The sequence below is a fragment of the Myodes glareolus genome, chromosome 14, assembly GCF_982192425.1.
Source record: "Myodes glareolus chromosome 14, mMyoGla1.1, whole genome shotgun sequence".
NCBI lineage: Eukaryota > Metazoa > Chordata > Mammalia > Rodentia > Cricetidae > Myodes > Myodes glareolus.
Genome location: NC_142039.1, coordinates 15,363,990 through 15,381,090, shown reverse-complemented (window position 1 = coordinate 15,381,090; position 17,101 = coordinate 15,363,990). Strand labels below are relative to the sequence as shown.

General features: G+C 41.4%; 1 protein-coding gene across 1 annotated transcript in view; it reads right to left on the bottom strand.

Annotated features, from left to right (window-relative positions):
* The window catches only part of Fam107b (family with sequence similarity 107 member B), a 203,433-nt gene extending 199,085 nt beyond the window's left edge, over positions 1-4,348 (bottom strand). The window contains exon 1 of the mRNA XM_085699078.2: positions 3,917-4,348. Coding sequence (XP_085555204.2) covers positions 3,917-4,333 — 417 coding nt within the window. The 5' untranslated portion in view covers positions 4,334-4,348. The remainder of the gene's footprint in view (positions 1-3,916) is intronic.
* Between the last annotated feature and the right edge of the window lie 12,753 nt (positions 4,349-17,101).

The window sequence follows — 17,101 nt, the reverse complement described above, 5'->3', positions numbered from 1 at the left end:
TAAGGCTACCAAAGCAACTCCCATGAAGAGGATCAGTTCACCTGAAGGGAAAATGGGTCTGCCACCAGGTAAGATTGTAATAAAGCTAGCCCATTCATCATCCACCTGGGGGAATCGAGTCACTGAAGACTCTTCAGGTAACAACAAAGAGGCCTCTGTCACTTTAAATCAGAAGCTCCCCATAACCACCAGCAAAACTTTGTCACTGACAGAAAATGAAAAATATCCCTTTCCATAGTGTTACACACCTGCAACCATGGCAGAAAATGCTATGCAAATGAATTTTTAAATCTAATAATTATAATCATATACATGTATGCATTTATAGATACATATTACAGTGCTAGGAATTGAACCCAAGGTCATAGCTCAGCTGATACATTTATATATACTGTTTTATACATACATTTCCATAAATACATACCATTTGCATGTAGGTGGAGTTTAAATTTAACTGAAAAGGAAGTGGGCTTATATAGGACTGTTTGGTTCTAAGTCCTCAAGCACTATGTAATTAGTAATAGAGGCACATGCTATTTCAAAGGGAGGACTTCGGAGTCAGAGAGAACTAAACTCTAATCCTGAGCCTGCCACTTCCTCCCTCTGGGGCCTTGGGCAAATGCCAATGTCTTCCTCTGAAAACTGAGCCCCATGAGACTGTAACACCTCACTAGGGTTAGATGAGAGCCTCCGTGTAACGTGCGGTGAAGAAAGGCAGGCAGACGGCAGGTGCTCTGTATCAGTGAGCGCTCGACTTTGGAACTACAATAGATACCTGTACTTGGCAGCTGTTTTTTGTTTGTTTGTTTGTTTGTTTTTACCCCTTGGAGGGCCCGCCACCTAGCTCCCAAATAAATGCATGGAGACTTAGTCTTACTTATGAATGTCCAGCCTTAGCTTGGCTTGTTTCTAGCCAGCTTTTCTAACTTAAATTAACCTACTTCTCCTCTTCTACACGTTGCCTCTGGGCTTGTTACCTTTCTTTACTCTATATGTCTTACTCCATGGCTGGTTGTATGGGTGGGTGGCTGGTCCCTGGTGTCCTCCTCTCTTTCCCCTTTGCTTGCTCCTAGCTCTCCTCCTTTTCTCCTATTTAGTCTCTCTACCTGCCAACCCCACCTAATTCTCTCTCCTGCCTAGTTATTGACCATTCAGCTCTTTATTAGACCAATCCGGTGTTTTAGACAGGCAAAGTAACACAGCTTCACAGAGTTAAACAAATGCAACATAAAATAATGAAACAATCTTCGCGTCATTAAACAAATGTTCCACAGCATAACTGTGAATGTAACACATCTTTAACTAATATTCCACAACAGATGCCCAATCACCTTGCCCATGGAATGCCCTCTTATCACATGCTCAGCCCTCAATTTTATGGTGTTTTCCTTCTATCACTTTTCTGTCTCACAGTTGATAAAACCCCATACATGACTTAGTTCTTCACAAAATTCCCAAAGCTCCCACTGCCACTTCCTTCCCTCACCATAGCATCCCAGGTACCCCTCTTTGGGCCTCGTGTGTCTTCCTAGGCATTTCTACAACATGCAGCCTCATTTTTAGTCACTCTGATAGACCTACTCCCATGCTGCATTCAGTTCCTATAAATAAGTGGTCTTACTCACTTGACTCCTTTATCACAACGTCCTTCCCTTATTGTGCCTTTGAAATTTCTAAGGCTCATGCAGGCAGCATGGTTCGGTGAGTAAAGATACTTGCCATCAAGCCTGATGACCTGAGTTTGGTCTCTGGGACCCACAAGAAGAAGCAGAGAACTGACTCCCACTGTGCTCCACTGCCTCTTGTGAAATGTAGGTCAGCCCCCTGGGTCGCAGAAACCACTAACACAGAAAATCGGATCAACCCTTTGTCTTTGCTACCAACTCAGCAACGGAAGGTGCATGCTGGGTTGCTGCATCCCTTCCCAAACAGAATGGACGCTTCTAGCTCGACCGGGCAGTGCGGCATTCATCCCTTGAACATGTAGCTGATGTGAACTTGGCCCTGATGTGTACCCAGATCCACTACAGATATCTCAATCTATACATGGGTATGCACAGAAAACTAAACAAGTATGTTGGGTTTTTTTAGGGGGTTGACTTCGTGATGTTAACAAAAAGAAAATCACTGCTGTTAGACAGGGTTTGGTGAAATCATCTGCCCAATTTCAGAACAGAAGAATCCAAACAATGGAGTTTAAACTTAATCATCTGTTTTGTTCCCTAGCAGTTCTGGAGATGGAGCTCATGGCCTGGAGCGCATGAAGCGAGCACTCTACTACTAAGCCGCACCCTCAGATCTCTGTTCACTCCCTGATACAATGCTGTAGACAGTGGTCCTAACCTGTGGGGTAGTGACCCCTCTGCGGGGTTCACTGACATTTCACAGGGGTCGCCTAAGACCATCAGAAAACAGATATTTACATTCACAATTCCTAATAGTAGCAAAACTAGATTTATGAAGTGGCAATAAAAATAATTTTGTGGTTGGGGTCACTACAACATGAGGAACTGGATTAAAGGGTCTCAACATTAGGAAGGCTGAGATGCACTGCTATCGACTGTCAATTAGAGCCATATTTTATGGTTTAACTTTATCTTTGCTGTTAGACAAGTTACAGTTTGTTTCTAAAAAGACTCTAGTCCAAGTCAGAAAATCAGACAAAAAAAAACTAATATTTGTTAAACTGGCTAAGAAAAAAAAAACAGTTTTAAATCAGAACATCTAACTAATGAATACTCAAAACTTTTGCAGCTCTTAAAAGCCTGGTCCTAAATTAATTGGGCAAGAAATTATCAACAACAACAAAATACTTAAATAACATCTTTGGGAATGTACCCTTTAGGAAACTCTTTCTCAACCACCCCTCTTAGGTGGGATTGCCAAGAACTATGAGAGCATGTGTACAATCAAATCAGAACACACAAAAATCAAAATTCAAGGATGACAAAGCAAAGGAAAGACAGCGACTCAAGATTAGGCCTTAGGGGGTAGTGTGGCCAGTGCCCAAAACCCTTTCTGCTTCCTGTTCTTAAATCTTCAAAGTTATAGACGCATCCATGTATGATTGTTTTCGTTGTTTTGTTTTTATTTTTGAGACAGAGTTTCTCTGTGTAGCCTTGGCTGTCCTGGAACTCACTCTGTAGATCAGCTGGCCTCAAATTCACAGAGATCTCCCTGTCTCTGCCTCCTGAGTACTAGGATTAAAGGTGTATGCCACTACCATCTGGCAATTTATGAATATCATTTTCATCACTTCCTTTCTGCTGTGTACACAGGGCTGCTTACATTTCCAACTTTCCCCATCATTCCCAATTTTCCATACAAAATACATTCGAACCACTAAAGACAATTTCTGAAACCCCATAGTTGTACTGTGAGTTTTAATACCTATAAAGTTATAGATCAGTTTTTTGCTTGGTTGGTTTGATTTGATTTGGTTTTTGGTTTCTGAAGACACAGTTTTTATGTATGTAGTCCTGGCTGTCTTGGAACTCGCTCTGTAGACCAGGCTGGCCCCAAATTGACAGAGATCTGCCTGCCTCTGCCTCCCTAGTGCTGATATTAAAGGCATACACCACCACTGTCCAGCATATATCAGTTTTTTTAAAAGCATATGTATGTGTGTGTTACATGTGTGTGGATATATATATGCATACATCATATACCCTCTGGAGAAACTGTTTGTTCTGAGACATCTTTAGACACCACTTCATTAAAGATGAGTTCGCCAGTCTCTCAGAGAACAGGTTGAGAATTTAAAAGCCTTTCCACACACTTCCTCTCACAAGTGAGAATTCCCTGTGTCTTATGCAGTAATGAATTTAAACAAGAATGTTTGCCAGAGAGTTCCCAAAATGACAGACTGTTCCCCGACACCTCCCCATCTGTAAGAGCACTGGGAAAACTCACTCACCTTCGGCGTGTCAATAATTGATGGTCTAGGGATGGATGTCTGGAAAGTAACTGCCTCACGGTCTGGCTCATCACTTAGGCACCGGGGCACATTCTCAAGGGTCTCTGCAGGCTGGACAATGTTGTGTTTGCTGTTGTTGCCATTGGCACCACCATTTTGCTCTGAGTGCATATCAGAATCTCGCCTTTTCTCCGGAGTACTTTCTTCTTCTACCTTGGGGTGACTTGGATGCCCGCCTGCTTTGGCCATGGGCTGGACACAGATGGTGGAGTGAGTATCAGCTGAGCTGGACTGATCAAAGGCGGCATTCTCCCTGGTGTTACCAAAACAAGCCAGCAGTGCCGAGCACGGAAAGGAGTGCATCCTTCCAGATGAGAACTTCAGGCTTTTGGTGAGCCTCGCTTTCCACACCGACATGACCTGTAGCAATACATGGCCAGGTTCAAAAGAGAAAAGAAAGTCTTCTTCTGGGTTGCCTTCGAGTCACCGTTTCCATGCCTGAAGAGGAGATGGCCGGCCCATCCTCACCAAGACGGTCTCTCTACCTATCCCTGCAAGGAAGCATTCATCCTGGGGTATTTCACGCTCTTCCTTCCTTTCCTGCTGTCAGTAGCTAAATAAGCCTCTGTGAGGCGGGCAGTTGGCTCGGGTTACAGTCCCCGGCAGGGCAGACGCTCCAGGGTAAGGTAGTGCCAAGGCAATAGGCAGCTGCTTCGGGTTACCCTGGAGGCATAAAGATAATGTAGCCTGTTAGCATCCACCATAACAGTGTCAGCCATGTATCAATAACATCATAATACCGCAAAACCTTCTACAGTTTCTCCCTTCAAATATTTATTCACCCAAACAAAACAGAAACCACCCAGTTATCTATGGCAAATGAAGACCCCCGTGAGAGGCCACAACCCTGGCACCTGCTTCATTATTAAAATAGAAGGTACACTGGATCGTTCATCCAGAGAGATCCATGTTTGTACCTAATGTCATGAAGACTTTTCTGGATCTTTCCTGAATCTTCCCCTGATAACAATGTCCTGGCTTCAGAGTCCATGCTGGGCCTGGTAACTATAAGTGCTCATTAATATGTTTTCTGAGCATCTGGTTCCTGGTTATTTTTTTAAACAATATAAAAAAGAACCAGCTAACAATTAGAATTATGCAGTATGCTACACTGCTGAAGGCGTTGTGCATGTTTGGAGTGATGGTCAATTGGGTATATATGCTGCCTGATTTAAAAAAATAAATAAATTTCAGTTCATAGAGAGCCTTCCACTTTCCAAACCATTAAATGTTAGTGGAGCTGAGTGTGGTGGCACATACCGCTAGCCCCAGCAGATAAAGGAAGGAGGACCACCCCAAGTTCAAGGTCAAACTGCACTATACAGCAAGTCTTAGGCCAACTAGGGATACATAATGAGAGCCTATCTCAAAAATAAGTAAATGATAATAATAGTAAATTCTAACCACATTGTAAGACAATTCAAAAACCAGTATTTTCCCCTTGCTGAGCACCTGCTAGGAATGTTCTAGAAATGTAATATTGTAGTGATTTTGGCATGAAGAGTGATTTCCAGAACAAGGTTTCAGGACATATTACCTATGCTAATTTATTTATTTGCTCTTTTTTTTAAATGTCCAGTTATATTCCTCATCTGAGACAGGAAGTCATTACATTAATAATAATAACAATGCCCAATTTACAGACTCAGAAGCTGGGTCTTTGAAGTTTCAACTGACTGAAAGAAAATCATGCCACCAGGAAGGTCAGGATGAAAGTTCAGAGTACCTACTAGACACAGCATCAAATACAGACTTTATTTCAGTGTCTAACAAAAGTTTGAATACAGTGGTGGTGCACACCTTTAATCCCAGTACTCAGGAGGCAGAGGCAGGTAGACTTCTGAGTTCAAGGACAGCCTGGTTTACAGGACTACACAGAGAACCCCCATCTTGAAAAGATCCCCCCAAAAAAAATTGAAATGGAACATGGAAAGAAACCACTTGGTTAAAGGTCATCACAGGACAAGTCCTGTACCAGACTTCCCAGGGTCAAAAGGTCATTCTCCTTTTAAAATAGAAGTACACAGTCTAACCCTTCCTCCCAGGAGGGAGCTGGAAGTCCATGCTCTCAGCAGGCCCCCTCATTTCTGGGGCATAGAAACTGTTTCATCTCTTGCCCACCTCTCTGTTACAGTAGGTTTGGGCACGATCACTCCATGCTTTCTTCAAAAGTACTTACAGGTAAGGGTGGCTATGGTGCTTATTAACAAGGCTTTCTGGGTGCTTGGAAACAGCAGGAAGAAATGAGAGGCAGTTCTTAAATGTAGCTTTATTCATCTGCTCATTCAGGTACAAGCAGAAACATTGTCTAAAGTAGCAGAGTTGGGGCTAACAATGCTATTTTCTCTCTTTCATTTTGGGAAGGGGTCTTTCAGGTATATCAGTCTGGCATCAAACTCCTGATCATCCTGCTGCCACCTCCAGAATGCTGAGTGTCCAATCAGGAGCGTATCCAAATAAACCAGCATCCCAGTTCTTGGCCCATGCCACATATGAACATTTCACTAGGGTAGCTGCCGAGTCTGAACTAGAACAGATAATGGGTATTGAGGAATCTCAGCAGATTAGTTCATTTAATCCTTACAACCCTAGCAGAAAGATGATATTATTCCCATCTTATCCATTAGCAAAACAAGACACAGAAATTTAAGTAACTTGTCCAAGACCACTAAACCGATAAAGAAGAAAGCCAAATCCTTAGCCCAGGGAGCCTATTTCCAGAGTTCACACTCCTAACCAGTGTGTAATGCGACCTACACAAACACACACACACACACACACACACACACACACACATCAAAGGGGAACTTTCTGACACTCTTCAACTTAACTCTAAGACTTTACTTCACAGATACCTGTGTGCAAAGGGAAGCGCTGCTAACACTGAGTTTAAAAATCATAGAATCCAAAGTTAATCTGCAGAAGATAATATATAAGAAGACATCTGTACAAAAAAATATTACACAGTCACCAAAAAGAAGGCTGAGAAATTTCAAGTATAATGTAGTACACTAATTGTGTATACACAGACTTTGCAAGAAATCAATACAACAACAGTAACAGAAGTCTCTCACAGGCTTAAATGTGCAACACTAAAAAGCATGAGAAGATGATCATTAATATACCAGAAAACTCAACACTTCCCACAAAACAAAACCATATGTAACATTATTAATGAATGAAAAAAGTCTTTCAGGACCCCTTGGGTGCTCTTGTACCTACGTAGCAGAACTCAGGAGCAGGGCTAAGAAAAGATTAACTGAAGTTCTGGTATGAAAGTCAAAAATTGCCTACATTTGTCTACCTAAAGACAACATACACTTCCAGTTGTAATGAATTCCCAAACTGGATTTTACTGGTCTTAAACCAGTACATTTAAAATCTGAGATTTAAATCTTAAAAAGGTGGAATAGCTGCTAGCATCTTGCCTCCTCGAGGGGAGAGCTCACCCAGCTGAGCTAACACAGAGCAGAACTTAAGAGCTATAAAGAGAAGGGCCCTGACACTTCCAGATCAAGCATTACCTGCAACCTCATCCACCGTTGCCCTTCCCTATTTCCCAGGAAAGCAAGCCCTTTTCCTTTACTTCTCCATGAGCTTTGAGGAGAGGTTTTTGAGACGTCCTATTAAGAGTCCTAATCAACCCAAGCCCACTAAGACACTTACTAGGGTTGGCCATAGCAACCTAAGATGAGGGACGTCACTCCACGCCATCATCAGAATGTCTTAAAATTAATCATCTTCCATAGAGCACTAAGAATTGAAGCACTTAACATTCGACTCATTCCTGCGAACAACTTACTGAGAATCCACGATAAGACAAGCAGGCTCCCACAATGCCTCAGCCAGTGGCGCTGCACGGAAACCCCGTGAATCCCGGAAGTGAAAGCTGTCTGACTTCACATCCGGCACACCTAGCCCCACTCTCTCCTTGGGTACCCTGCTAATCAATGTCTTGCCGAAACGGCCTTCAGCTGCACTACCCTATACTTCATGAGCCCCGCCCAAATACACTTCAGCTGATGGTGAATTTATCTATGATGTTTGAGCAGACATCATTGACTAGAAAGGGGAATGATACTTCCTCCTCTTCCCTGCCTACTTCCTGTGCCATCCACAAGAAGAACTGACCATCTGCCTTCTCAGGCCGGTTTGGACTCCCAGTCATGGAGAGCCCAGAGACAAGACTCTTAACTCTCCCTCTTTCCCATTTCTTGTTATTTCCTGCTCCAGGGTGATGAATGCTGGGATGGCCTCTGCCATAAGGAGGACTCCTCTTCGCCATAGGTCTTAGACCTTGTCCCATAGGACAACATGCACAATTGTATTTTGGAGCCCAACATAGGCCACTGAGAGTGGCAGGAAAGGCCATTTCCTTCTAAATATGGAAGTAAGATCACCTGGGACAGGAGGATGGCCTCAAGGAACAGGGAACTCAAGAATCAAAATCACAAACATAGTTGTTAAGTAAAGTTTCGTCACTATTTGGTTTTTATATCTCCTCCCTTTTTCTTGTATATGTTTATAAATCAAAGTGAATTAAAAGTAGGATTATACTTTTTATTAAAAATGATTTCACAATAATGTCTCAAACATTTGTGAGGAGATTGGAGAACATTTTAATTTGTTTTAAATTTGGATTTAAGGAGCTCACAATTTTTTTTTCTCAAATAAAACAGCCCTGCCTTTACCTGCTAAAATTCTCTTCCCCAGGGCTAGGAGATGGCTTAATCCGTAAAGTGTTTGCCTTGCAAATATAAGGATTTGAGTTTGGATTCCCAGGACCCATGTAAAAAAGCCGACCCAGTGGAATACCCTATAATCCCACAGCACAGGCAGGCAGAGCCAGAAGGTTCCCTGGGGCTTACTGGACATCCAGTCCAGTTAGTGAACAAGCTCCAAGCAGTGAGATACTCTGTCTCAAAAAAATAAGATATAGAGAAATTGAGTAAGAAGTCAGCATTCATCTCTGGCCTTAACACAAACATATGTACACACATATACACACAAACACAGGCCATGCAATCCTATTTACCTTTCTGTTTCTCATATAAAAATCCCAGATGATCACAATGTCATCTTCCCCCTGGGGGTGGGAATAAAAACAATTTTTCAACTTCCTACTCAAAGCTAATAAATAGGGTTGGCCAGGAAAATCTAGACCTTTCCTGTTTGATGTTCCTAATTAACTTCCTTTAATAAATCTTCGGCCTTTGGTGGATTCTGAGATCCCCTCTCCAGATACCTTCACCATGCTTCATGGTCCACAGTCCACTGTTCAAGGGTGTTGTCAGTCTCCTGAGATAGTCACAAGAACATCATGGAAGTCCTGGCAGTGCCAGTCAGTTAACAAAGGAAGGTCAAGTTCTATCCTTGGGATGGGAGCTGAGCCATCTCTTCTCGCTGGGTTGGCTGTTGATAGCATCCAGCTATCTATGGGATGAAATTTTGCTCTGATTGTTTCAGATTCCAAAGGTACTGCCCTGAGACACAGGTCTTGAATATTTCCCTATAGCTGCAGCGGGGTAATGGTTTGACCCACACTTACATCTTCCTTTATTTAGGATCTCCAAGTGACTATAGTCTTCACCCTCCCGTGGGCAGGTATGCCAGTCACACTAGAACAAGCTGGGTGGGTGCTGATAATTGAATGGAGAAGTCTTAGTCAAGTTTAACCCACATGAAAAGCCCTCAAGAGTATATTAATTCTTAAAAGCAATTATAATAAAGCATTACTTATGGTTTGTCATTGTTAAATAATTTAAAAAACAATTTTCAAAGAAAAATAGAATGTAATTTTCCTGGAACAAGTTCTTTTCTTATTTTTATTGAGCTATACATTTTTCTCTACTCCCCTCCCTTCCTCTTGTCAACCCTCTCCCGTGACCCTCACGCTCCCAATTACTCAGGAGATCTTGTCCTTTTTCCCCTTCCTATGTAGATGCATGTATGTCTCTCTTAGGGTCCTCATTGTTGCCTAGGTTCTCTGGGTTTGTGAATTGTAGGCTGATTTTTCTTTGCTTTATGTCTAAAAACCACTTATGAGTGAATACATGTTACATTTGACTTTCTGGGTCTGGGTTACCTCACTCAATATGCTTTTTTTCTAGGTCCATCCATTTGCCTGCAAATTTCAAAATGTCATTATTTTTTACTGCTGAGTATTATTCCATTGTGTAAATGTATCACATTTTCTTTCTTTCTTCTTGGGTTGAGGGGCATTTAGGTTGGTTCCAGGTTTTTGCTTATGAATAATGCTGCTATGAACATGTCCTTGTGGTAGTGGTATGACTGAGTGTCTTTTGGGTATATACTTAAAAGTGGTATTTCTGGGTCTTGAGGTAGATTGTTTCTAATTTTCTGAGAAATCACATACTGATTTCCAAAGCAGCTGTACAAGTTAAAACACCAACCAAGGGAATTCTGAAAACAGAAGATATGGGTAAATGATCAGGAACCACAAACTGAACTCGTTCTAAATGAATAGAGTAGCTGACAACGAAGACTTTCACCAAAATTACAGAATATTTTACAACAGTTAACTCCTTAAGGAAAAAGAAGATTAGGAGAAAAGACAACCAACCTAAAAGGAAGCTGATTTAGCTGGTTGATACTTATACTTCACTGCAGATAGAAAACAAACAAAACAAAATCAAAACAAAAACAAGATGAGAGGCCTGCCCTGTCTTGGATCCCAAAGACCCCTCCCAAAGCCCTTCAGAAGGCTTAAAAATCAAAGTCGCCAAGGAATCTAAAGGTCAGGAAAGTGGAGAATTGTTCGAAATTTTGCTAAAGGAGCAGTTAGCCCCTGCAATAGTCAGAGTGTTTGTATACCCCCAAGTGTCTATATTGAAATCTCTGTCTCTGTCTTTGTCTCTGTCTCTCCTCTGTCTCTCTGGATCTGTCTCTGGATCTGTCTCTGTCTCTGTCTCTCTGTCTCTCTCTCTCTCTCTCTCTCTCACACACACACACACAGAGAGAGAGAGAGAGAGAGAGAGAGAGAGAGAGAGCGATACAGTTCAACAGCTTAACTCAAAAAGGTTTATTGGGGCTGGAGAGATGGCTCAGAGACTGTTCATAAAGTGCTTGATGTATAGGCATGAGGACCTGAGTTCGAATCCCCAAGCACCTCATAAAATCAGAATGTAATGCTGTCGCCTCAACACTGATTGAATGGACACAGGCAAATCCTAGGGAACTTAATAATCAGTCAATCTAGACATAACATTAAGCTCCAGGTTCAATGAGAGCCCCTATCCTAAAAAATAAGATAAAGGAAGATATTTAGAGTTGGCCTCTGGCCTCCTCTACATGCACAAACACAGCTAAATGTGCCCAGACACATGTAGACATGCAAACGCACACACAAAAACACATTCTCTCTCTCTCTCTCTCTCTCTCTCTCGCTTGCTTGTTTTTTATGCCTCAGATCACTGTGATTGTTTCAAATGCATCTGTTCCAAGGAAGGGTGCAATGATGCTGGTTTTCTTCATGTTTTATAAGTGCTGTCCCACACATGCCTAACATGGTGCCCAAAGTAGAAGACAGGGCTGGAGGGTCACCTAGAATTCATCAAGGACTAAGCTTATATGTTCCTTACACCACTTCCACTCTGGATTGTGTAGGATGTAAACGCACATACCCCACAACCACTCCAGAGGAGGCTGAGGAAATGCCTGCCTGTGCACCCAAGAAAATAAAATGGACTGGGGTGAGTTTGCTAAAAATTGTAAAACTTTTAGTCCTGGGTCCTTAAAAACCAAATTATTTATTGTTGTCCAGAACTGAGGAAGGGATGTAGAAGACTCAAGAAGTTTACAGAAAGGCACAAGGAAATTTTAGGACTGATACAAATGCTATATATTCATTTGCAAAAACTCATAGAAATACATTTATTTAAATAAATGTATGTTGTGTTTTATGTATATAAGTTCTACTTTCATAAACCTGACTTAAAATAAAAAGATGTTCATAGCTCTTAAAGTCTCTAACAAAGCCAGAAAATCATATTTCCAGATTGTACTGTTAGAAATAACTTTAAAATGTCATCAGCTCACCATGGAGACTCTATCATTGCCATCCTGAGGAACAAGCCACTAGCTCACACCATTAACAAGCATCCAGCCTCGCCTGACCTCAGGATCACAACCCATTATCACCATAGTTCTGTATGTTGTTTATTTTCATCTTTTTTTTCTAGTTTCACATCTATATTTAGTGCATATGTATGTGCATGTTTGTATACATGTGGGTACATATGTGGGGTGGCAGTGAGCATGCATTTGTCCACAGCATACATGCAGTGTTCCATATCCTCCTTAATTTCTCTACTTTCTTCACTGAGGCAGGCTCTCTCAGTCAAACCCAAAGCTCTCCCTTGTCCCTCATGCTGCTTGCTCTTGGTTTTATCCATCTTTTTTCCAGTTTATTACTCTAGTCAAATCACTCACTTACGATTGTATTCATCTTTTTATCACTTTTTTCTTTAGTTAGTTGAGTCTGATTTTTGTTTCTTTGAGATAAAAGATTTACAATTTGAGGATTTTTGAAAATAGATTAATGCATTCTGCATTATAAGATGCCCATGAACCTATGGGGCAAGAGGTGTAAGGGTATGGCACCCCCCCCAAAAAAAAAACTGATGGACAGTGGTGACACATGCCTTTAATCCTAACACTCAGGAGGCAGAGGCAGGTGAAGCTCTGTGAGTTTGAAGCCAGCCTAATCTACAAAGTGAGTTCCAGAATGAATACACACACACACACACACACACACACACACACACACAAATGATATATTTGAGTGCCAGGCTGACAAGGGTTGGAGTCATAATGGTTAATCTTGATTGTCAACTTGATGGGATTTGGATTTAGAATAACCTACAGATGTGCTAGTAGAGAGTTTCTGGATTTGGTTACTTGAGGTGGAAATGCCCACCTTAACTGTGGGAACAACATTCCATGGGATCATCCGGGGTCTTGACATGAATTATAAAGGGAAAGTTAGCTCCTATAGTCATCACTGTGAGTGGATTCAGTGTGATTAGCCACCATCCCTTCCCTGACACGGTAGACAGGAACTGTAAGCCAAAACAATAAGTCCTTTGTTCTTTAAATTTCTTTTGTTAGGTATGTTGCCACCATTATGAGACACGCACCTAATATGGGAGGTTTACTTACTTTATATATTCTTTTCTTACTAATTTACAACCATTTTTCACAATGACTAAATCAGAATTGGAATCTGTTGATGTTTCTCATCTAGCCTAGTTTGCGTTTTGTATTTGTATATGTTTTGTGTATTTGAGAAAAGTGTGTATTGTTAATGAAATTAAAATTAGTATCTCACCAGGTGGTGGTTGCACGTGCCTTTAATCCCAGGGCTCGGGAGACAGAGACAGGCAGATCTCTGTGAGTTCAAGGCCAGGTCAGACAGAACTGTTACATAAAGAAACCCTGCCTTGAAAAACCAAATAAACAAACAAACAATCAAACAAATAAGTACCTCATAGCTTCAATGATCCTCCCCAAAGATGTCCTTGCTCTAATACTGTAATCTATGAATGCTTTATATACGACAAAAGCTCTAATAGACATTGTAACATGGGCCGGCCCACTTGCTTGTTTTTTTTCTGTCCCTGCCCAGTACCCCACAACCGGCAAGCCCCAGAGAAAATCAACTACACAGAGATCTCTATAAATTATAAAGCTGATTAGCCCATTAGGTCAGGCTACTTATTAGTTCTTATGACTTATCTTAACCCCTTATTCTGATCTATTTTAGCCATATGGCTCTGTACCTTTTTCAGTGGGGCCGATCACATCCTGCTGTTTCTGTGATCTGGGCAGGAGTGGAAGGAATCAACTTCCTCCTCCCCAGAATTCTCCTGCTCTCCTTGCACCATTTCCACTTCCTGTCTGGTTTTCCCACCTACACCTCCTGCCTGGCCAATCAGCGTTTTATTTAAAACATGATTGACAAAATACAGACAATTCTCCCACACCAAGACATTATCAAGACTCTTAAAGGGGAGGGGGTCATCCTAGAGAAAACCATCAGCATCCTTCTCGGGGGGAGGGGGGACAAGCAAGAAAAAGCAAGCACAGGAAAGTTGCTGGCAATAGGAAGGTTGAGCAGGACTGCAGCAAGCTGGGGAGATTCACAACCTCTTGCAGGTGAAGAAGACAATCCTCCCCTCAAGCTCCCAAAAGGAAGAAAGTCAAAATCAAGACCTTGGCTACAGGGGCTGGGAAGATGACTCAGCAGTTAAGGAATTTGTTACTCATGTAGAGAACTTGGGCTCAGTACGCAGCATCCACATGGCAGCTTACTCCAGCTCCAAGGGATCCAATCCTCTCCTGGCCTCTGGAGAGACATCAGGCATGGACATGGTTAATATATACCCAAGTAGAAAAACCCTCATAAAATTTTTAAAAATAAACCATTTTCTTAATGCCTGGTTATACTTTCATAAAATTCCTTTGAACTGTGATAAAATAAAGCTATATTGATTTCAGTCACCAGATTTGTAGCAAGTTGTTGTAGGAAGAAGAAAAAAATTACTGTAGCATGTAAAAGCTTGAGTTTCCTAACTGCACAATTCTGGTCTATACTTTTGTTCACTTATAATCTGTGTATCTATTGCTAAAATAATCATATTTAGCCCTCCAATTATACTTTTGACATATACTTATCTACTTATACTCTCTTTGTATACTTGGAGTGTACATTGTTGGCGCATTTTGCTCTTGATTATATTTTCTTTCTTCATTTGCTCCATTTATCTGTATATAACAATCTTATTTGTTACTTGATACTTTTACCTTTAATATTTTAATGGATATTAACATTGTTTCCAAAAGTTTGATGTCTTTGGATACTTTCAAATATGCATAAGCACACATATATTTAATTTATGTGTATATAGATATGCTGTGGGAGTTCCTTCAGCTCCTTCAGCCAATCGCCGCTGAGTTACCAGCCCATTGGGGCGTGGTCTCTCTCCCTTTAAAAAAAGCAGCGGCTGTCCTCCAGTCTGTCTTTGTCTTCCGGCTCCGTTTCCGGCCCCTGGACTCCTTTCCTGTTCGCGCGGAGGGGCTGTTGTCTGGGACGGTAATCTGTAAGTTTTTTCCCCTTTGAATAAATAACCATTCTATTAATAATAATTCCAAACTGGTGTGGGATTGTCTGTGACTTACGCCTTCATCTGGCGCCCCACGTTTGGTTGTAGAACCTCCCCTTCCCCCCCACTCAACTGCTTGCTACCAGCTCGGCTAGTCACGAGACCTCCCTCAGCTGCAGCCTGTGCCCTGTATGTGGAGCCAACAGTTCAATTAAACCCCACGCCTCCCAAGCTCCACAGGCTCGGGACAATCTCTGCAAGCCTGGTTTGCTCTTTTCTGAGTTGTTTTTAAATTTCCCTTGTAAGTGCGGTGCTTTGGTGGCGTGAATCAGAACGACTCGGTCACGTGGAGGCATACGCGGCTTCCGGGTTGCTCTTTTCTACCCCTGGATTCTGGGTTTCTGGTTTCCGTGTATGGAATTGATTTAATTAAACTTTCTTTCTTGAGCAACTTATATTTCCTAGTTTTTAACAAATACTAAGGCAGACACTGAAACAGGACCTGTTTAAGTCACCTTTGCAGTGGTTCTAGTCGCAACTTGGCAACAGCGCCGCCAACTAGACAAGAGGTAATATGGCAGTTTTTGTTTCCAACGCCAATTTTACTGTTTTCTTTATTAATACAATGGATTATGTCATGCAAGGTTTATATGACTATGGGAATATATTAATTTACTTGTTACTAGGTTTCAGTTTTCTTTTCAATATTTTATCATTAAGAAAGATACGATTTTTACGGACTAATATTGAACAACTAGTTGAAAGGATTAAAATTATTGAAAATCAGGGGTTATCTGAACAAGTGGATACTATGATAGACAAAATTGACTCCATGTCCAAGGGTACTAGGAAGTTACCTGAAAGGGTACAGGCTGTTGAATTTGACGTTCAGACGTTACCACAAAGTTTTGATAAGGTAACAGATAGAATGAACCTCCAGAATGGGAACCAAAAAACTGATACCTTAGTGAAATTTCTAGAAACACGGGTAGGTCAGGAGATTCAGGATTTAAGGGATACAATGATAAAAAAGATTAGAAATGATTGAAGAAACTATTGGAGCTGGTGAACAGAGTAAGAAGGCACAAGGACAGGATACAATGCCACCACCAGCTGTTAGAACTGGCTTACCCAGGGTCCTAACAACATACCCTGTAATTTATTCTGACAAAGGGTTAACTTCCAAAGGCTCAAAGGGAGTTAAAGAAGCTAGATGGACACCAATAGCAATGAATGATTTAAAAGAAATTAAGCAAGCTGTCGTTAACTTTGGCTTGCACTCTGCATTTGTTAAGGAAATGATAAGGACTTGGGCTTCTAATGTCAGAGCTACCCCCCATGATTTCTCTCAGCTAGTGTCTGCAGTTTTAGATGATGGGCCTTCCTTGATGTTTGGAATTTATTTCAGAGAAGAATCCAAACATATGGAACAGCAAGGAAGAGCAAAAGGTGTGGAGGTTTCCCAAGATCAAATTCTTGGTGTAGGAGCATATGCTGATCCACAGGTCCAAGCTCTTTATGATGAAGAAGTGCTGTCCTTATGTCACAAAGCAGCCTTGAATGCTTTGAATAGAATACAAGATCCAGCAAAAAGGTCGAATCATATACCAGGGTTAGGCAGGGACAGAGAGAACCCTTTACTGACTTTGTGCAAAGATTAATTAAGGCTCTGGACATAGGGGTAACAGACCCAGAAGCTAGACGAATACTTCTTGAATCTCTAGCTTTTGAAAATGCAAATACTGAATGTAAAAAGATAATTGGGCCTTTAAGATCTAGATCAGCACCAATGGAAGAATGGATACAGCATACAATGAATGTTGAGATGTTTAGCTATAATGATGAATCCTGGGTAGGAGAAGCGATTTCCAAAGCTATGAGGAGACATCAAACTACCAGGTGTTTTAATTGTGGTAAATTAGGACATCTGAAAAGGGATTGCAGGCAAAGAAATCCTAGGAATAATATCTCTTCTGGGAATGACAAAAGTAGGAGATCTCAG